Genomic DNA, 23,510 nt, shown 5'->3' with positions numbered 1-23,510 from the left:
TATCTGTGTAAGCTTAGGCAAGTCATTTAGTTGTTCTGAGATTCAGTTTTCTGTAGCACAAGGTGTTTCACAATAAACATATAAGGGCAAAGAGTTTTAAAGGACTTCAGATATCTGACCATACAGGTTCTCCTTGGAGAGATAAGTAAAGAGAAGGAATTGGTGGAGTCGTATCATGCATTAAAAGGCAACAAGAAAGAATCACTTCCTGGGGTACATGGTTCTCTTATATTGCAGTACTGATGAGGAGCATTTTCAAAAATACTACTAAGCCACTCATGCAGGACATCTGTAGGCAAAGATAAAGAGGCAGAGAATTTCTATTTGATACAATCTTCCAAATTAAATTAACATATGCTTTGATTAAATTAAAACAGCTCCAATCTGACCAATAAAATTAAGCTCTCAAGGCAGAAAAATGGGAAATGGATAAAAGAACAGATATTACCACAGATTATAATCATTTCCTAAGGAAGTTGACCCAATACAAATCACTCAGCAGAATAAAGGAGATCCAAAACAGTCTAGATACCACATCAGCCAGCAAACATTTGAGCTCCTTGCCAAGAAGAGAAATGTGACAGACAAGGGGCAACACTGCTTTAGAATAGAAACTCGTTTGTCAGTGTTTACAGAGGAGGTTGGTAGAAGATCATGAGCAATACTGACTCATAAAAAAGCAAAAAGTGAGTAGCGCAAATTGAATAAGGGAAAAGAATTTTAAAGAAAACTTAATGAGAAAGCCAAATAAGTCAGATCATGCCAAGAACGGAAAAGGGTGAAACTAAGAAGACAAAAATAGACCAAAAAAATGAATTAAAAAAGATCTTTAAATATTTTGCAACAAATTGTTTTTCCATTTGTCAAGCCATCATACTTAAACTCTAATACCATGGCCCCAGTGTGCTTATACAAGAGAGAAGAGTCAATGCAAATGCACACAGGAGAGATGGAATGATGTGTTCAAAGAACTACAAATAGACCGATGTAGCAGGATAACGTAAAGATAGTGTAAATAGAAGGAAAATAAAAGACTAGAAATTTTAGTATGAAAGGCTAGGTTATGAAAAGCTTTAAAGGTTCAACAGAGAGACTTTTACCAAAGGTAACAGGGAGCTATCAGAGTTCACTGAGCAGAAAGGGTGACATGGTCAGATCTGCCCTTAAGAAAATTCACCTTAGAACTGATTGGAGGATAGGTTGGATGGGGGAAGATGAGGCAGGAAGGCCATTAGAACTGTTAGACTATTAGTTAAAAGACTACTTCACTAATCTAAGCAAGAGGTTGTAGGGGCCTGACTAGGATTGTGATTATATAATGTAATAGTATAAAGGGACAAGAGAAGAGGACCTAGGATGTGGAAAGACTGCCATGAGCTAATGCAGAATGTAGTTGGCAGAACCAGGAAAACAATTTATACTGTGAAAACTTTAAAAAGCAAACCCTAATCAAACTAATGATCAAACATTATTCCAAAGAACTGATGATGAAGAATGTTACCCATCTCCTGACCAAGCTGATGTAAGTATGTAGAATGAGATACACATTTTTGGAATATGAGTCTACAGATACTTGTTTTACCTTACACTGTCTATGTTTTTCTCTTTTCCTTTTTCAGTTGAGGGAGGAGACAGGAAGAGAAAATAAATGCTTATTAATTGAAAAAAATACAATTTAACTTTTAAAAAAATACATTAAGTCCTCTTTTGAGGGACACTCAGTTAGTGGGTGCGACGTGGTTGAAGAACCATTAAAGGAGTCTGAGAAAGAGAGATACAACAGGAGAGAAAAACAGGAGAGAACAATGTCTCAAAACTGAGAGAAAAGAGTAAGGGAGTGAGTGGAGGGTGTAAGATGTCAAATGCTGCAATCAAGTCAAGAAGATTCAAGATAGAGAATAGGGAACTGAAACTGAATGTGGTCTCCAGAGATTTGCTCTTAAAGGACTGAAAACACAAACAGTTCAAGCATGGGAAGTTGGATTAGTCTGTTAAGTGATTAAAAAAATAAAAATTTTAAAAACTAAATCCAGGAACAAAATAATAGCCATTGATACAAGTGTGATACCATTCTGTACCCCCACCTGGTTCATAGAACAAATAACAGGAAGGAGCCTTAGCATATAGAATGTTTGAGCTCTGAGGGGCCTTGGGAGGGCATCTCCTGGAAGCACTAATGTTGGAGAGGAGGAAACTGAGACCCAGAAAGAGGAAGTGACTTACCCAACTTCACCCAGGCAGAAAGTAACAGAGCAGGAATGCAATATCAGATCCTCTGATTCTGATTCTACTACCACTAAACCACACAACCTCCCTCTTCTCCTTAGTCTTCAGTCAATAAGCATTAGTGAGCACCTACTACATGCCAAGCATTGTGCTAGGTACAGAGGACACCTCACACCCAGTACTATGAATTTGCCTGGCATAGAAGATGAGATTCCCCAGACCAAACCAGAGAATAACAATGAGGTGAATAATTCCTATTTCTACATTGTTTTCATTTTGGCAAGGTACTTCCCTCACAACAATGCTATGAAGGGAACTGGCTGAAAATTCTTACGTCCAATTTCCTGACCAGGAAATTAAGTCTCAGAGAGTTCGAATGATTTGTCTAGGATCACCTAACTAGTAAACATGAAAGCAGAACTACAACCCAAGAATCTCGACTCCAAGATGCTCTTTTCCCTATACCAAACCACTAAGACCAGAATGTCATCAAAGGATCTCCAAATTCTAGTTCTAAACTACATATCGAGCCTCATCTCTCACTCTTTAATATAGTGACAGGCAGAGCACTGGACCAGAAGTCATGAGTTCCAATCTTACCACTAACCTTAGGTAAAACTATATCCCTATTCTACAATCTTTCTTTCATAAAGGGCCATGGGACCACCCTAGAAATGGAATAGCAAACATAATGGGCTATTATTGCCTTGAGGGCCAAGTGGGAAGAGATTCAAAACTCCATTCTGCATCACACATTGAAGCATAAATAATAACTCACAGAAGGAAGCCACATTTTTCTCAGAAGAAATCTGAGACTCAAGAATACATGGGAACCTCCACAGTCTGATCCCAACAAGACTCTAGCTTCAGTAAAGAAAAGGATGACAAACTCAGCCCCAGGATCATCTAGCTAGTACCAAGTTTCCTCAGGTTCTCCTCTTACACAATTTTATAGTCTAAATTGTGGAGACAGAATTCACAAAAAGAACAGTCAAGAATGAAACTGTATTTCTTATTCTTAAGAGCTGCTGAGTTCAGCAAAGGCCTCCCTAGGATGGATCAGAGCAACCTTGTTGGAAGAAGGAAAGGAGTTGGATTAGAGGAGTTAGAGGACCTAGGTTCCAATTCTTGTTCTTTTAGTTACAAAATGTGTAACCTCAGGGGTGTCATCACCCCTCAGTGGACCTTTATCTGTAACATGAGAGCTCTATACTATACCAAAGGCCTGTCATGCTCTACATCTATGATCCTCTGGAAGGATACATCTGTCCTGGAGTCTAATGAATTTCTTTGCTCACAGTTTCTAGCCATCCTCACCTGAAAGGGATGAAGTACATGAAGTGGCTGCGGTCAGACCACCCTAACTACTACACACAGATAATGTACCAAGTGACCAGTAGGTGGAGACAGAGAGCAAGAATTTCCAAACCCAGGTTAAACACTTGCCTGAGGATGGGGAAAGTGAGGTAATTAATCATTAGACCTGGAAGGTGCTTTAAAAATCATTGAATCCAACTCCTTCCTTTTACAGATGAGGAAACTGAAGCCTAACATTGTTAAATGACTTGCTCAGTAGATAAGGAAGTAACAAAGTCAGAATTAAAACCCAAGACTAAACTCCAAACCCACTACCCCTTTCCATACTATCATCCTTTGAGGAAGAAGGTATGAATATTCCTATAATGCTTTTCAGTCATAAAGTGCTTTCCTCATAAGACTTCTGTGAGGTAGGTAGTATATCTAACAGCCATTTTACAGATAAGGAAACTGAGGTTCAGAGAAGGTGACCTGCCCCAAGAAAAACAGTGGGAAGACAAGGACCTGATCCCAGGTTTTCTGACTTCCAAGTCCACCTGTCCTTTCAACTCCACTGAAGCTGACCCAAAGAGGGCTTCTTGGGCCAACTATTCAAGAGGAGATCTGTTCCCACTGTGGTTTTCTTCAACACCAAACCAAGTCCCTCCTTCCCACATCTAATTCCAAGGACAACAACTTGACCCTTTATCCCATCTTCACTCTTGCAAGAGATCAAATCCACTGATTCCAGCATGCCTGAGAAGCTGAGAGGCATTAGTTTTCCAAAGGTTAGGTGATTTATTCAAAGACACACAATAAGTCTAAGCTGGAAATAGAACCCAAATGCCCCCAGACAGTCATGTCTCCTCAAGTCCACCCATTTCCTGCTTCAGAATGCTATTTGAAAAGCCAATACATACAACGACCGAAATCCCACCACCCACATCCTGGCTAGGCTCCTGATGGAGCCAGACAAAAGATTTTTGAATGGAAGTAGCGTCCCTAATTTTAGAAAATAAACAGAAGGAAGTGGCCAACTGTTCTACAGCTCCAACTAAGGCAGAAAGAATGGAGAACTGGGCTCCAATAGCAGCAGGAAGGCTGTAAGTCAGCTACATAAAAGAACTAATAATGGCATTCATTAAATACTAGAATGTATTCCCAATGGAATCATAGAACATAGACTCTCTGAGCTGGGAAGAACCACAGAGACGATGTGGTCTCAATCCACTTTTCAGGAGAAAACTGATGAGAAAGAATGAGTGACTTGTCCAAAGATGGCAGAGTTGGCATCACAAACTAGATCTCTCAATACCAAGATCCAGTGCTGTTTCAAACGGCCTCACTAACTTTTGTGGTTTCAGAGAGCAGCTAAATATTAGGGTTTCCAAGAAGAGAGGATGTACCCTCACTGCAGAGGATGTTACACCAATTCATCTGGGCCTGTGGGCAAGATGACTTATCTGTCCTCCAAATATTTACAAAAAAATGCCCAGACCTCAACTTGGTCTTAAACATAATTCTCCAAAGATACATTCCCCGACCAAGAGGCCTAGGTTTATAAGAAATTAAGATCAGGTTAAGCATCCCCAGTAAACATACAACCAAGAACTTATTTCAGAAGCAAAATAAAATAAACTAAGTGGATTTTCCTAATTAAGTTTTCCCTCTCCACCCCCCAAAAAAAGTCCAGTAACCATCTATTTCTAGGAGGAACGAGACATTGCCATATTTGAAATCTGCCAAAAAGCAAACTGTCTAGGAATAGATCCATAGTATGGCAATTATAAGTGGATCATATGCAAATGATTTGGCTATTTCATTATTCTGGATACAACAGGCAAAAATCCTAAGATTAGTCATTTCCATGAGCCAAGGACAAATAGGATCATAGGTTTAGAGTCTGAGCAAATGTCAATTTCTCATCTCCAAGTTTAACTCCCAGTTTTGCACTCATAGTACCACAGAATTTAAAGCTAGAAGGGTAGGTACTTAAGACATCACAGAGTGCAAACAGTTCTCAAATTTTTTAGTCTCAAGATTTCTATATATATATATTTTTTAAATTGCTGAAGACTACCCTCCATGAGTTTTTGTTTATGTGAGTTATAGCTATCTACCTTTACCATATTGGAAATTAAAATATCTTAGTATTATTAAGAAAAGTTTTGACCTCACAAACCCCCTTTAAGGGTCTCAGGGATCCCCAGGAGTACCTGGAGCATAACAGAGGGATCTCTCGGATCTGCAAGCTAAGGCTTCCTTATAGCTCTAATAATCTATTTTATTCTTTTTTAGAGTCAGGTATTGGTGCAGCAGATAGAGTTCTGGGCCTACAGTCAGGACTTCAAATGCAGCTTCTGACACTTACTACTGTATGACCCTGAAAGTCATTTAACCTTCCTTTGCCTCACCTGTAAAATGGGGAGGATAATAACACCTACCTTCCAGGCTTGTTATGAGGATCGAATAAAATATCGAATGAAATGTGACTTAGCACAGTGTCAGGCACATAGGAGGGCTTAATAATGCTCATCCCCTTCCCTGCCCACCATGCCCTTATGTGTGTAAAAAAGTCCTATCCAAATATAAAACTCTGTTTTCTACGGTCAAGTTCCCTCGTAGTGCTAACATTCTAACAGTGCAAAACTCCTTCCTCCAGTCAGTGCCTTGTACAGAGGAAACTTTCAGTATATCTTTGATGGACTGATTAAAAACTCTTCATCATCAAACTCAGAATCTCCCTCCCACTTCCACCTAGCTGCGGGGGATGAGCTGCTTCACACTCTGGCCATAAACCTATTACCTGCTCACCACTGACAAACAGGAGGTGTGACCCAACCAATATTATACAATGGCAGTGGGCAGGATGTTTAAAAAAAACAACCTCTCACCCGGGGGAGGCAAGACAGAGAGGCAGATACTGTGGTTTGACAGGGGAGAAGCAAGGGAGTGGTCAGGCCATCCTGGGGACAACAAAGTAAGGTTACAGAAGCTGAAGACTTCCTGTGCACTACTAATGATCAAGAAGGAAGTCAAAGAATCTTAAAACGTCAAAGATGAAGGGCAGCCCAGAACACAGAACAGAAGACTGGATTAGCATCCTGTGGGTTGAACGGATCCAAGGCGCCATCTTGGCACCTCTGTCTGAACACCAGGGCCTTGCTTGCAAAAGTTCCTAGAGAACCCATAAAAGCCATGAGGAGAAGCAGCTCATCACACACAGACACAGACAGACACAGACACAGACACACACACAGACACACACACATACACACACACACACACTCACTCTCTCTCTGAAAAACTGAACCGCGGAAATTTAACAAGGACTCTTGCTCTAATTCTTGTGGCTCACAGTAAAGTGACCCAAGGGCCTAAACCAGAAGAATGAAAACAAGTCCTTCACAAGAGGGGAAAAACAGCAGCCAAGGGCAATACTTAACTTGGGTATAAATAAGTAAACAAATAAGTCAAGTAAGTAAATAAAATTGGGGAGAAAGATTTTGGAAGACTATGTATTGGTAGCTTCCCAGAACAATACAGTTATCGACACTGCAGAGAATTTGTAGAGACACTGTTAAGCCAGATAATCCTGAGAGGAAATTAGGAAGATAACAAATAAATGTGAAATGGCACAGATATGCTGGGGTCTTCACAGTCATCTATTCTCATCAGTGAGGATGATGGACATTTAGAATGAACCAATAATCGTTCCCATTTACTGACAATGACAACTAACAAAAGAAATTCAAGAAGAGTGGTTGGACCGGACCTAATTAATTATATACCAAAGAAATCTGTGCTGCAAGCAGCATAATATCAAAAGTAATCAGGGATCCATTTCTAAAATAGCTCAAAAAGAAGATTCCAAAAGAAAAGAAAGACCATTTAAGCACATAAGAGGCTTCAGATGCCATCAACTCCAAACCACGTCTGAATAAGAATCCCATCCTAACAAACCCAAAAAGTGTTCATTCAGCTTTTGTTTCAAGATTTACAGTAAAGAGCATCATACTTCCCATCATATAGATGTATGTATATACATATAAAAACTCATTTCACTTTTTGGACAGCTCCAATTTTAAACAAGTTTGTTTTTTACATCAAGCTTACATTTGCCTCCACATCATCTACCTGCTACTTCAAAGATCTAAGACGGTAGCCTTTGGAGTCAAACAAGACAAGCCTAATCTCTCTCCCCCAAGGCAGTCCTTCAAACACATGAAGTCAAACACCCACTATCTTCTCTGAGCCAAATCTCTCCAATTCTTTTATAACAGATCCATTCATTGAATGATTTTAACTGTCAATGGCCTTCCTAAACTGTGGCACCCAAAACTGAATACAATATCCTGGATAACAAGAGGGAGTACAATTTTTAATTGTACTCTATCATCTGCTTGGTCAATCAGTCAGTTATTCTATCAACAGGTATTTAGCAAGCACCCATCACCGCCAGGTGCCATGCTTAGTAAGATCACTACCCTTCTCTCTGTAGCCTGCCATCACACTAGCTTTTCTGCTAAATCTGATTCACATCTGATTCAGATTTTTAAAATTCAAGCTCTTTTTCAGATGAACTGCCAAGACACATACACTACATACTTTTGTACAAGTAGAAATATTAACAAATTTAAGGCAGGTGAAAAGATATTAGTAACTACATATATGCATTCTTTCTCATCACTATAAATTCTTAAGAAAATGGTCTCTGAACTCATCATTGATATCTCTGAAGGAAAACACAAGAATGAAATAGACAAGACTTTCATATTCAATTTCCTAAACCAGCCACATCTCCATAATTACACAGTTGACTAAGAGGTATAGAAATTATAACTTCCTACTGTATCAGTGATTGATTGATCAGTAGAGGAATACGCAACCATAAATGCTTTCTTCAAATAAAGTATTTCCCACAAAAAAAATAAATAACTTGAATCAATAACCAGTATCACTTAAGTCAATGTCATCCTACACATATTTAAAATTTCAAGTATAAAGATTCCTGATAGATGGTGAGACTGTCCATACGCTCTTGTTTGCCTAGGATATTAAATTCACTGAGACCTATTCCTTCATTTGATAGCGATTTATAAATGCCTATGTGCCTTCTATGTACTCAACACTGTACCAAAACACTGTACCAAATCTTTTAGTGAAATTCTAGATCATTCAAAAAAAAAAATCAGTTCAGAAATCAGTGAAGAAATAAAGTGAGTGAAAAATGCAGATTATATAATTCAATCAAAAGGAAAACCTAATCCATCAGCATGAATATTTGGATAGGGATTGCTAATGTCGAATAAGATGAATACAGAGCTCAGAAAGAAGATACCAGGAAGGATTTGATCATATTTGGGAAACTGCAAAGTACATCCAACGATCTCAAGCTGTTACCCAGAGCAAAATCCTATTTCTTCAATTCCAATATTCCAACAGTGTGCTCTCTGGCTTCAAATCACAAAATACCACAGTCTCAGAAGAATGTAAACTTCAGGTGATCCAAGAGCTTGTGGAGGGAGTAAGTAAGCAAAAGCTTATCACCCAGGTAAGTGTAAGAAGTAAATGTACATGTAAAAAGTGGTGGAAAATATATCACCAACAAAATTACAACAGATAAAGTAGATGGGTCAGTCAAGTAGAAAGGGTAAGGAAAGTCAACAAGCATTTATTATTTATGCTGGGCTCCATGGTAGGGAGTGGGGATAAAAAGAAAGGTAAAAAATTCTCCCTATTCACAGTCTAAGGAGTCTACAACCCAAGTGTCTCACAGGTATAGATAAGAAAACCAAATTAGGTCTTTAGCTCATCTGACATTCTTGGTGAAAGATCCGAAGAAAGAAAAGGGACAAGAATCACAAAAGATGAAGAAAAGGAAACATGCATTTATTAAGCATCTAGGACTTGCTAAGAATTTCACTATAATTAATCCTCATTTCACAGATGTGGAAACTGAGGCAGAAAGCGTTGAAGTCACACAGTGATTAAGTATCTGAGGATAGATTTGCATTCATTTCTTCCTGACTCCAGGTCTAGCATTCCATCCACTGTAATACCTAGCTGCCTCTTCAGCTTAGAGATGCCATTTAGCTCTAACATTCTGTGGTTGAAGGTCCCTTCCAGCTCTGACATGCTATGTTATTTGTTCTAGAGATCCTTCCATTCCAGACATTCTAAATGCTAAGTTTCCATTCCGCTCTAAGACTGTGTGTTCCAAGATCTCTTCCAACTCAACTACTCTGTGTTGCTCATTTTAAGGTCCCTTTCAGCTCTCAGCCACCGCTCTCCTCGACCTCGGCTGCCTGCATTAGACAAGAGGGGCCAAGAACAAAGACCCTGAGGGGAGGGCTGGAAGGGATCATCTCCCCTAACCCCTGCCTCTCATTTTTTAATATAAGGAAACTGAGGCCCAACTGTATAGATAAATAAACTGCAACCCAGAGAAGAAGAATCACATGAGCAATCTACTGGAAAAAGGGGGGGAGGGGGTAGTGAGTGATGGAATCAGAATGTCAGAGCTCAAAAAGCATTTCAAAATCATCTAACCCAACTTCCTCAATTTACAAAGGAGGAAACTGACTTCCCCAAGGTCACACAGCTAGTCAATAATAAAGGGGCAGGTCTCTCGACCTCCAGCTGCATCACAAAAGTACTTTGGGCTTTGCTGGCCTTTGACCCACAACTGGAAAATGTTACCAAAAAGCCCAAGAATTTTAAAAAGATGAAATCCTCCACAGCACCAACAGTTCTCTCATGCAACAGCCCTGCATGTGAGAGGGAGAAGCAGGGGAGCCCTGAGCAAATCCATCCGAAGCGGAGAACAGCATGTCTCCCCAAGGTTCTCCCTGGTGTCCAGGGCACGATGCCTGGCCCTCTATGGTCTTCAATAAACACAGCTGGAAGCTGAGAAATCAAGGAAGCAGCCACTGAGGGGAAGCCGGACACTATAAACATCGAGGAGGCGCTTTGTCAAGAATGCAAACCGACCCCAAGGCTTAATCGCTGCTTCCTGTGGGCTGTGTGCCCAACCCTCCTGCCAGGCAGTTCTCAGGCTCTCCTAGTCACTCAGAATATCAGCATGGCAGGGCTGAAAGAGCCCTCAGGCAACAGCTAGTCCAATTCCTAGAGGAATAGGAATTGCCTGTGCATCATCTATCAGTGATTTATTAAGCACCTACTATGTGGCAGCAACACTGCTAGGCATACACTGCCATCAGGTAGCTTACATTCCACTGAGGGAAACAACAGGGACACATAGAAGCAGGGCTGTGCTGCTAAATGTTTAACAACCAGCTCTACAAAAAAGAAAAATCTGCCCAGGACACAGTTTTTCGTTTAATCTGCAGTATTAACATTTCTCTATCACTTTCTAAACTCTCAACAATCCACAGAGTAATAATAAAATCAAGCACTGCCCAGCAGCATTTACAGATTAATCATCTCTTGCTAGCCAGTACAAGCTGGCTAGAATATCCCTGCACACAAGTGTATACACAACATATCCCAAAACAGGCTGGGGACAAGCAACTGTGGGGATCAGGAATGAGGAAAGGCCTCCTACGCGGCAGCACTGGAGCAGCTTTGAAGGAAAAACTAAGGATTCCAAGAGGTAGAGGTGGGAAAGAAATTCATTTCACGAATGGAAGAAGAGCCTAATGATCCTAGGAAAGCAAGACCCAATTCCCTTCCCCATGGATAGAGATCATGGACAATCAGACAAGGAGAAGACACTGAGTCTAAGGGATATTTATGACCTAACTGCTCTACATGAGCCAATTCCCATCACCCTGTTTGCTCCCCTCATCCTCAACCCCTGTCTAATTGATCTCTCCAGTCTATCAGGCATGCCCATGGTACTCCAGGAGTACAAAAGGTACCAGGGTCTTGGGAGGTCTGTGAAGAAACAGGACAAGGGAAGAGCAAAGATTTACACACTACCTTGAGAAGCAGAGGGTATTTGCAAATCCTCTGAATGGGAGTTAGCAGGTAGCCTTCCAAGGGGATGTCTGTAGTCTTTCGGCCACCTAAAAGCATACAGCTCTGCAATAAAAATAAAAAGTTAAAAAATAATAAATAAATAATATCATAAAAAATAGTAAAATAACTAACAAATAAATGAATAGATCCTTCCAGTTTTTCTGTATTCCTCCATTCCTCAACGATGTCCGTTCTGTCCTAAGACTCTTAATATCCTTTTCCAACTCTTACAATCTGTGTTTTAAGTCTCTTTCCTGCTCTAACACTGTGTGTTCTACGGTCCCCTCAAGAATCACAGATGTACAAATGGAAAGGACCTTTGAGGCCATCTAATCCCAATCTGCTCATTTTTTAAATTTTTTTAAAGAATTAGTCAAGATTTTCTAAATTCATAGTAAAAACAATTTTTAACATTCATTTTTTAAATAATTTTTGATTTCCAAGTTCCATTCCCCCTCCTCAAGAAGGCAAGCACTTTGATATAGATTATACCTGTGCAATCATACAAAATATATTTCCATATTAGCCATGCTGAAAAAGAGAACACAGACCAAAAACAAATAATCAAGAGAAATAAATAAAATTTCCATAGTATGCTTTTATCTACATTCAGACTCCACCAGTTCTTCCTCTGGAGGCGGATAGCATATTTCATCATAGATCCTTTGCAACTGTCTTGGATCACTGTATTACAGAGAAGAGTTAAAGTCATTTACAGTTGATCATGACACAATGATGCTGTCAACTGTGTACAATGGTCTCCTGATTCTGTCCACTTCGCTTTGCATCAGTTCATGTATGTCTTCCCAGATTTTTCTGAAACTATCCTGCTTGTCATTTCTTATAGTACAATATTTTCCATCACAATCATATAACACACTTTGTTTAGTCACTCCCCAATTGATATGCATCCCTTTCAATTCTTCGATCCCAATCAATTTCCAATTCTTTGCTCCTATAAATATTTTTGTACAAATAGGTCCTTTTTCTTTGATCTCTTTGGGATACAGACCTAGTAGTGGTATTGCTGGGTCAAAAGGAATGTACAGTTTGATAGATTTTTGGGAACAGTTCCAAACCGCTCCCCAAAGTACCAAACCCCCCCCCCATTTTTATAGTAGAAGAAATCAAGGCCCAAGAAGGTTAAGTATAGGTAGCATCAAAAGTGGGATTTCAACCACTCCAGAGTCAATGCTCTTTCTATGGCAGCCAGGACACAGTTCCAACAATGCCTATTCTAAGATCCCCTCCAGTTCAAATATTGTGTGTTCTAAGGTCCCTTCCAGTTCTGACTTTCTATTTTCTAAGAACTCATTCAGCAATGAGACTTTTATATTCTGCTATCAGCTCCCTACCAGATCTGATAGTTTAAGATTCTATGACAAAACAGGGACAGTTGTATTAGGTTCAATTACATCACCCAATAAGGACCCTCTGATCCCCTTGGGTCCAGGGCACCCTGCCCTTGAGGATACAGCAGCTGTGGAATGCTGGGGCAGACCCTGGCTGGACAGCAAAGGCTTTGTGCTCGAGGGAAATCACTTGTTCCAAATGGCAACTATGACGCCAGCTCAAAGCAGGGTAGGGAGGGGGAAGGAGAATCAGGGAGGATTGTGCAGTAGCCACAGAAGAGCTGAGCAGAGAGGGGATATTCCCAGCTTAAAGAAATTCAAGGAATCTTGCCCCAAAAGCCCAGACATGATCACTCTGCCTTTTGAGTGGTAATTCCATTTTATGCCATTAAAGCTATAATAACCTTGTAAGAATCAGAAGAAACCATAAATATCATATAATTCAACTGCCCCATTTTTTCAGGTAAGAAAACTTGAGGGTCAGCCAGGGTCACTCAAATAGTAAGTAGCAAAGTCAAGGTTCCAACTCAGATCTGATTTCAAATCCAGGATTCTTTCAGTACATCTAGTTATGAGAAGCGGTAGCAGAGAAGCCAGGAGGTTCAACAGATGGCTTGGGCTTCAGTTCCCCCTCGAGGATGCACAATCTCCCCTAACTCCCCCCTTTGCCCCCTTCAGTCATCTGCCCCAAGCTGCCATTTGGCAAATGGCAGGGAGGGCTGGCATGGAAGCCTCAAGAGGAGAAGCAAAATCAAGAGAGCTGTGAAGCTAGCACTGTTCCCCTCCCACATGGACATGATCCCAACTAGCATCCGGATTCCCAAGGGAAAGAAAAAGGCGGCCAATAGTGCCTCACAGAATCATGACCCCTGGCAGGAGGACACAAGAAAAACAGACCTCAAGCTGTCCCATAGGGCCCTTATTTCAAAGGGCAACTTCACTAAAGGAGCTCTTTCAGACTCAAGTCAAACTAAACCCTACAATAAATGCTCTTTAAATCCTGAGTCATGTGGACCTCACTCTTTTCTTGTCTAAAATGGGCTAGGTGTCCATGCTTGGACTACTCTAGAGTGCATAGTCTAAAGGGGTAACCTCCCCAAAATGAGCCAAGTCAATGCTCAGGAATGACAGGTCATGAGGTAGAGTGTATAGAGGAAGGGAGAGAGTAAGACACTATTGCCCCTCCCAATTCCACTCTTGAAAGAGACCCAAAAATCCAGATTACATTTTTAGGCATCACTGTCCTTCAGGGGACTTCTCTCCAAAGATATGAGAGGGGAGAAGAGAACGGGAAGATATTTAGAGAAACAAAAATCAAATTTCAGAATTAAAAAGATCCTCAGATGTCAATTCCTATATGAGAAGAAAATACCCTTATGTGATCGGGCAATTTCTGTTCTAATACTTCCAGTGATAAGAGATTCACTGACTCTCAAGGTTAGTCATTCCACTCTTGAACAGCTCTAATTATTCAAATGCTCTTCCTAATATTAAATAAAATCATCTACAAAACAGTCTGAGTTCAGCCTTCTGGGGCCAAGTAGAACACATTTAATTATTCTTTCATGTGAAAGCCCTTCAAATATCATCAGTGCAATCAATCACTTGATTAATCAAAAACATTTATTCAAGACCTCCTGTGTGCCAGGTATTTTATTAGGGACTAGGGATACAAAGACAAAAATGAAAGTACTTGCTCTCTGGGAGCTTATATTCTAGAGATTTATACATTCCATTCCTTTAACTTGCCCTTGTATGGTCTGGTACCTTGAAGATCTGCCTACTCTGCCATAGGGAATCCATCCAATTCTGTATTATCTGTGTTGCCTTTTGGCAGGATACAAGAACAAGACAACCCCCATCCCACCCAGGGTGCCCTGAGAGGGTCAAGGGAACCCCATTAAGTGTGAGGGAAAGGGAGCAAAACACAAGTTTACATACCAAGAGAAAGGCTCGGATGGCAGGTATCTTGTTCAGTTCCATCAGGAGTCTCAAAGCTTTCTCATGATTGCTGCAATACTCCTCATACACACAGAATTTGTCCTTCTGTAAGAAAATAGTACACTTCTGTAAGAAAAGGGAAGGGTAATCTTTGGGGGATGGTCTCTGAGTCAGAATGGATTCCTCTGATTTGGAAAGATAAAAGGTTAATGGGATGAGGAGATAGAAAGAATTTTAAAGATCACCTAGTTCAAATTCTTCATTTTGCAGAAGGGAAACTGAGGCCCAGACAGTAGCTGAGCATACTACTCTACTTCCATATGCACCTATTCATTTTTCTTCTTTTATCCCCGCCACCTGGAGGGAAGAACATCAAATTCCCATCATGTAGTCATAAGAGCTTAATAATTAGCTGATAATGAGCCTGGTATTATAAAACAGACCTATGAGTATACTAGAGGGCAAATTCAAAAATGATCTGGTAAGAAGAAAAGATACAGAATCTGGAGCTGGAAATTTCTAATCACCTATTCTAACCTCCTCATTATATAGATGAGAAAGAATACCTAGAGTGAGGAAGAGATTTTCACAGTGTTAAGTCAATGGCAAATGCAACATAAGAACCCAAATCTTCTCATCTTTCTGGAGGCCTCACATAGGTCAAACACACCAGCCTAGAGGCTTCAATCAAGATTGGCCAATCTAGGTCTAAAACACTGTTAGCTATACAAAACAGCCTAAGATTCTGATACAAGACAGTTTTCTTTTTTCCATGCTTCCAATGAATTTTCCTTATTGAATATTCATTATCTCTTGTGAATAAACTGTGGAAAGAATTGGATTCAAATTCCAATTGACATTTACCAGCTGTGTGAACACGGATAAATCATTTAACCTCTCTGATCTTTCGAAAATGGCACAATGCCATTAACTGGGAAATAACTGAACAAGTTATGGTATATGAATAAGATGGAATACTATCATGCTGTAAGAAAGGATGGAGGGAGTGGTTTCAGAAAAACCTGATGTAAGTGAGGAAAATAAGGAGAACAATTTATACACAACAATAATACTGTAAAGGTAATGAACTTTAAAAGACTTAGGAACTCTGATCAACCATAATTCCAGGGAACTCAACATGCTGCCCATCTCCAGATAGAGGAGAAATGGACTCAAGAGCGAGTCCTCTCTCTCTCTCTCCTCTCTCTCTCTCTCTCTCTCTCTCTCTCTCTCTCTCTCTCTCTCTCTCTCTCTCTCTCTCGGACACAGTTAATGTGGAAATTTATTTTGCATGACTATACATATTTGTAATGCTTTTTTTTCCATGACTTCCCAATAGTTGGAAATGAAAAGAAAAGGAAAGAAAATTGGGTTAGTGAGGGGAAAAGTAAGCGGATTGGTAGAGGGGAGGTAATCTGCAAATGACTATGGTATAAAAACAAAAGGCACCAATAAAATTTATTTTTAAAAAGTAAAATAAACCAATGGATAGAGATAAAGATGGCATAGTCATAGGACTGTTAGGAACTGCTTGTAAAATTTCAAGAACTACAGGAATACGAGCTATCATGAAAAGCATCACATCTCTCTCTCACACACATACACACACTTTTTTGGTTTAGAATATTCAGAAACAAGAGTAAGAAACGAAATATTAAAGCTGTGAATATTTATAGATGTTTGAATTAGATACCAAGAGGTGGTAGCAACAACCAAAGGTCGAAAGGTAATAAAGTACTAGGTCCAACAGGGTGACCTCTGGCACCAGGCTCTGCCCTAGGACCAAAGACCTGTTCCTTTTTATGCTATTTCTGCACCCAGAAGGTGGGGAACCAACTTCAATCCTTCTCAGGGACTGGATGGGGAGTTCTGCTGTGCCCTGAATCTACTGCTATGTGTAAAGATGGTTCCTACTCTGCACTATGTCACAAAACCTGAGAAAATGCTTAGATCTCAAGCCTTGTTCCCATCAGCTGGTCTGGTAGATGGGGTCAGGGAGATGGCAATAGGCTACCAAATATGAAGGTGGCATCGACTCTGCCATGTTATATCTGCCACTAGTCTCAGAAAATAATGTCTCAACATTCGATAACCACCAAGCATCCAAGCAGGGGAGGACTGCCCCAGATCCTGCTATTATCTTCACCATTACTAGACTGGGACCTCTACCCCGGCTCCTCCAAACCCAGCAGCTGGATTTTTAGTCCTCCTTACACATAAACCTAACCACCCCATGTCAAGATATTACTTACATTATGTTCCAGAAAACAAGTGTGTAAAGTACCACCAAGTTAGCCTTCCATAAGACAGACACGAGGCCCTTCACCACCATGATCCTGCATAGAACCAGTGTCAGAGACACGAAGTCTCTCACCAACACCACACCTAGACCTCACAGCCTGAAGATCTGGAATCAAGTATCCTGGATGTGTGTCATCCCCCACCTTCTAGGACTGGGACAAAAAAACTGGCAACAAGCAGTGTTTGGTTTTCTCTCAGGACCTAATCATCAGGTATATTACTGATCCAGATATCCCACTCAATCTTTGCTTCCTCAGCTCCTTGTTTTATTTTAAACTTAAATACAAAATAAAGAAAAAAGAAACAAACTTCAATACTAAAACTAAAATAATACAAAATAAGAAAAGAAAAGAAAGCACTGCCATGTGCACAGCAGAACATGCAAAAAGAGTCAAAATATACAGCAATAAACTTCCATTTCAAGAAAGCCTATATAATAAATACTATACATTGTGTGGAGAGCTGTCCATCTTTGCTTCCTTGTAAGTTCTCTTTTGTTCTCTGTGGTGAAATTTTTACTTTGTTCTTTATCCCTTCCTCCCCCTCCTCCCTCGCAAGACTACAGTTAAACCTGGATATATTTATAGATAGATAAATAAATATAGATACACATATACATACATATACACATATATATTTACATACATATGTAGACAACAATTCACTTTTTAGTGTTTGGAGAAAGATCAGACTGATGCCACTATGGTGTTAGTCTGATCTGATCCACTATGGAACATTCCAAGACCTTCTGCTGCCCTCATTTCTCCACATCATCCATCCAGTCCAGTCATCAACTAACCTTCAGGTCAATCACCCTTCTTTAACTTAAATCTCATTACAAATCTAATCTCCTTTCGCCCATATATTTTGACCAAGAGCCAAGACCAAAGAGTCAAATCAATCTGATCTCCCCTAGCATGAGCATGGTCCACAGGGATGAAGTGGGAAAAATGGAAGGACATGGGCAAAAAAAGTTAGACCTGGGCAACTACATGCAAGACTAGCCAAGGTACAAAGTAAGAAATCAGCCACCAGATGTTCCAGATTATACATGACTTCCAGTCACATCTGGATCTGCAACAGCAAGACTTTGCCTAATGACCAGTGCTCTGTAGAGAAGAACCAGAAGGCTGAAAAAAGGACAGGATGATGGCCTATAATTTGGAAGAGATCCTGTGATAAGAAAACAAAAAGGGAAAACAGGGTAAGAGACTGACCTTGTGTCTAGATGCTGCAAACAGAATCGAAGGTAAAAGAAGCTGATTTTTCAGCTCCTAAAAGTCTCACCAGGTTAGATCTATAAACACACACCTATCACAGAATATATTTGATGGCTCCAACTGCCTCAAATTTTCCCCTCCCTAGCCTACTTGAATGCCTTAAAATTCCCACCACTGGTCAGTCCTGAAAAACCACTGTGAAAAAATTCAGTTATACATTGAGCCTTAATCAGCCATTAACACCTTAATACTGAATTGACAATTCTGAAACAAAAGATCTGGGTTCAAATCCTAGCTCTGCCACTCACATTAGAAAAGTCCTTGAAACCATCTGTAGAATGAGGCAATTGGACCAAATGAAGTGAAAGGGTCTTCTATCTCTAAAATCCTATGGTTCTAAGCACTATGAGAAAAAAAACACTGCATTTCAAGTCAGAGGCTCCAGGTTCTCTCTACAAGAGAGTCTACACTACCATCTAATTGACCTTGACAATAAAAGTGACCTTGACAACCTCTCTGGGCCAGTTTCCTCAGCTAGAAAATAAAGCGACTGACCTGGCTGAGCTCTAAAGCTACCTCCAACTCTAAATCCTATTATCAGTGACATAGGATTAGCTTGCTTTTCCCTGAAGGGCTGGAGCCCAGGGTTCAGTGGGAGAGAAAATAATAATGAAAGGTTACATTTCTACCCCATTCTTGGGTACCTTATATCCATGTACTCATCACAAAGACTCTGGTGAAGTATCATTATTCTAACTTTATAGAATACAAAACTGAGGACCAGGGGAAAGGGAAGTGATATGCTGAAGGTCAGAGAGCAGTAAGTAGCAGCCAGGATTTGAATCCAGCTCTCAGCACTTCTAATCCAGGTGTCCTCTCACTACAACAACCTAAAAGGAAGAGAGTGTGGGAGACCTGAGCATAACCAGTTAGCTGGTGCAGTAGATAAAGCTTAGGGCCTAAAGTCAGGAAGATCTGTTCAAATCTGACTTCTGACACTTATCTGTGTGACTGAAGGCAAGTCACTCAATCTTCTCGCCTCCATTTCTTCATCTGCAAAATGAGGACAATAGCACAGTGTTGGGCACATAGCTAAATTTCTATTATTGTTGTTTTTGTACTTATTGAGTCTAGCATAGTCTGGGGAGCAAAAAGCAGTAAGTTAACAGTAGACGGACACCTGTACCTGAAGGTGACAAGGGGTGATGGAAGCAGAGAAAGGACAAGTTAGCAACAAGCATTTATTAAATGCTTACTATTTGCCAGCTATGGGCAGCAAGGGGGTGCAATGGATAGAGTAACAACACTCTCATTTTACAGAAAGGGCAGCTACAGTAGGGCCTGGAGTTAGGAAGTCTCATCTTCCTGAGTTCAAATCCAGCCTCAGACACTTGCTAGTTGTATGACCCTGGGTAAGTCACTTAACCCCACTGCCTCAGTGTCCTGGTCTGTAAAATGAGCTGGAGAAATAAATGGCAAACCACTCCATTATCCTTGACAAGAAAACCCTAATGAGGTCAACAAAGAGTTAACAACACCATGGTGTCACCATGATGCCACCTGTAATATTGATCCTCACCCTAGCAGGCTGAAGAAAAATGCCAAATCAGCTCAATAATAACAAAATGTGCCAGGCTCCGTGCTAGGCACTGGGAATATGACTACAAAAAGAAACTCAGTGCCGGTCCTCATTCTAACTGGCTAAGTTAATACACAAAAGGGAGCTTGAAAAAAAAAAAGGAAGGGGATGCAGAATGGTGGGACTGAAAGGAGGAACTGAGCTACCTCTAAAACCTAAGACAGGACTTCCTCCTCTGATGCCCACTGCCCCAAAGGCACAGACCAGGCTGATAACTCAGAAGCAGCCGCCATAACTTCTTAAGTCACTGAAATCAGAAGACACATACTTTGCCCTCTGCCCCCTTCCCCACACCCACCACCTGCCACCTTGCCTTCTGTGCACTGGCTCTTCTGGAAGGTGCTGAGCCCCCAAAGAGGTATGATAAACCACACAGACACACACAGACACACACAGACACACAGACACACACAGACACAGACACACACACACACACACACACACACACACACTCACTCTCTCTCTCTCTCTCTCTCTCTCTCTCTCTCTCTCTCTCTCTCTCTCTCCACAAGAGGCTGGGGGACATGGTTGAGCATTTAAGTGGTTCAGGGGAATAGAACCCTGGCCCTGGAGTCAGGAGGACCTGAATTCAAGTCCAGCCTCAGACACTTACTAGCTATGACCTCAAGCAAGTCACTTAACCCCAACTGCCCCCCCCAAAGAAAAAAGAAAACGAACACAGTGAAATGCCCTCTATCTAAATGCGAGACACTAGTCTTTTCCCCCTCTAGTTTTCTTATCTATAAAATAAGCAGTGTCTCTGACGGTCACCTTGCATCTCTCACACTCTATTATGACACTGCTAACAAAGAACGTCTGAGCTTGGCCATTCTTTGTTCTACAGTCCCTTTCATTTCTAACATTCCTATTGGTCCAAAGGTACTAGAACCAGCTCTGATAATCCAGGCTTTCAGGTTCCTTCCAGCTCTGACATTCCAAGTTTTCAGGTCACTTTCAGCTCTAATATCCCAAGTTCCAATGTTCCTTCTAGCTCTGACATCCTATGAAATAGTATTGCCCCCACCTCAGGACTTGGGCCACTAGAAGCCAATGTTTCTGAGACTCAAGAAAGTTATATTTATCACCCGACAACATACCCTCTGCTAAACCCAAGCCAACACAATAATTATGTACATTCTGCTGCTCTTTTACTGAGCGTTCTCCAACTGTTTTTCATGCAGAAGACCCCCACAAATATGAAAACTACGCTCTTGACGGCTGAGTGTCTCAAGTGTTTAATTTCCTCCCTGGAACCCTGCATGGGTCTGTTGTTTTCTCTTTTTTTCCCTCATGAGGAAACTAGCAGTTACATAATGACAGATGTTGGTCATGGGGGTTGGGAAAGGAGGCTGGGCCTAAAAAAAACAAAAATAAAAAATAAGGGAGATGAGCAGAAGAGGCTGCAGCTGCTGATGAGGGACAGCTGTGGGGAAGAGGGAGGCCTGGTCTTGCTCAGGACATGAAGGGCCTGGTACAAACATATTCAGAAGCAGCTGCCATAGCACAGGCACACAGAATCTAGAGGAATAGAGGCCCCCTTTTATCCACTCCCTCCTCTTTCTCTACCCACTAGACCACCCTCACAGAATATGGGCCAGTCTCTGGATATTACTCATGCAAGCATAACTAAACAGTCACGGACTCCTTCCTTGGAGGGTCCATGTGGATGTATTTTGTCTCTCCTACCTTTGGGCCTCCACCCCATCCCCAATGGCTCTTCTCCCCCATGTTGCCCCAGTGCCTCTCCTGCCCACCACTCCTCTCAATATCTTCCATCAATGCCCAAGCTAACCCAGCAAAATGGATGCAGTATTCAAAGCAGGGAAAATAATGACAACCATGACTTTGGGCAAACGAGTCCTCCTCTCTGGACCTGCTTCAAGATCTATAAAATGAGACACTTTTAAAGTGGAATTACTTGGTGTCTAAGATGCTATTAAGCCCTAAAATGGTTTCTCTAAGAAAGAAGAGGTGGAGAAACCTAAGAATAAACCATGAAGCTTTGACTGTACTCTCCTTTCTCCCTATGGATGCCCCAGGATGATGTTCCTGCCAGGCTGGGGAAAGATTATGGGATGCATCAGGAGACACAAGGAGCAGAGCAGAGACGTCTGTTGGGCAAACAAGGTCTTAGGAAGACCACTTGACAGTGTGGTCAAGGAATCAAAGAGCTGAATGAAGTAAATGCCTTTTCTCTAGCTAATGCACTGATCTGACTTGACAAGTTGCCTATGAAGGGATTCAGGAAAGAACTCAGGGCACTAAGAAAAGGCCCAAGGGCCATTATCATGCTTAATGCTTCCAGGCTCCAGCAAAAGGTAATTCAGCAAGCCAACAGGAATCATCTGAGCTGAAAGGATCAAACTGGAAGGGACTTTTAAACATAGAATTTTCAAAACTGGAAAGGACCTTCAAATAAGGAATGTCAAAACTGGAAGAATATAGAATGTCAAAGTCAGGAGGGACCAGGAAGATTCCACAGATAGAGCAGTGGATTTGGAAGAGCTTTGAAATTGCAGCTCTGATGTATTACCTAGCCTTGGGCAAATAAAATAACTTCTCTGAGCCTCAATTTCATTATCATAAGTGTTGAACTCACCAGAAAAAACTCCCTAAGGAGTTTGGGTGCTCCCTAAGAGCACCCAAAGCAGCTTAAAATATAATTGGGAATTTAAAATGTGTGTGTGTGTGTGTGTGTACACACACACACACACACACACACACACACACAACAACATAATATAGATAATGTTAATTTGTGGTTTTCTAAGTCAGTATGTGACTTTATATATGTGTTTGACACCACTGGGCTAGATGACCTCTAAGGTCCCTTATAATTTTAAATCAATGATCCTAACTCTGCTCAATCAATTAGCCACAAATATTTAAAGGGCCTACTATGCACCAGGCACTCCACTATACACTGAGGATAAAGAGACAAAATTGTCCCTGCCCTCCAACAGCTTATGTTCTATAAGAGTAGACAACTTGTACACACAGAAGCACACATGAAATAAATACTATATATCCAGTCCCAACACTCTCCTGAGTCCCCCCACCTCCTTTGGCAATCTCAAACAAAATATTCCTGTCAGTATCTCCTACAGGACATAACTCTTCCATATCCAAAAAATGAAATCATCAGCTTGCCCAAAAACATTTTCCCCTTGCAAACTAACTTATTGCTAGTAAGGGCACTATCACCTTCCCAACTGCACCCAGGCCTCCAGTCCTGGTATCATCCTGCAACTCCTTACCCTCACTCACCCCAAAAATAGAAGCTGCTGCCAAGCCTTGTTTCTATCTTCATATAGCTCTCTTCTCTCCTCCCTTCCCCTCCTCTCCTCTGGACTACAACAGGTACCACCCTGATCAGAGTCTTTCATCAGCTGGGATTAATAGAACTTGTCTCCATCCTGCACTTGGCTGCCAAAGTGATTTTTCGCAAGTGTAAGTCTAACCAGGTCACCCTTCCAGACACTCAATGGCCCCCTCTGACCTCCGGAATCCTCAGTTAGGCATTTAAAGTTTTGTATAACCTAACTTTCCACT

General features: G+C 41.0%; 1 protein-coding gene across 2 annotated transcripts in view; it reads right to left on the bottom strand.

Annotated features, from left to right (window-relative positions):
• Positions 1–23,510, bottom strand: part of PREX1 (phosphatidylinositol-3,4,5-trisphosphate dependent Rac exchange factor 1) — a 227,343-nt gene that overhangs the window by 114,343 nt on the left and 89,490 nt on the right. For both annotated transcript variants that reach the window (XM_072633625.1, XM_072633626.1), the window contains exons 4-5: positions 14,799–14,903; positions 11,467–11,568 (exon numbers count right to left, since the gene is read on the bottom strand). In XM_072633625.1, coding sequence (XP_072489726.1) covers positions 11,467–11,568; positions 14,799–14,903 — 207 coding nt within the window. The remainder of the gene's footprint in view (positions 1–11,466; positions 11,569–14,798; positions 14,904–23,510) is intronic.

The sequence above is a fragment of the Notamacropus eugenii genome, chromosome 1 (assembly GCF_028372415.1).
Source record: "Notamacropus eugenii isolate mMacEug1 chromosome 1, mMacEug1.pri_v2, whole genome shotgun sequence".
In the NCBI taxonomy this organism is placed as follows: domain Eukaryota; kingdom Metazoa; phylum Chordata; class Mammalia; order Diprotodontia; family Macropodidae; genus Notamacropus; species Notamacropus eugenii.
This window is presented reverse-complemented; position numbering and strand designations above follow the sequence as displayed.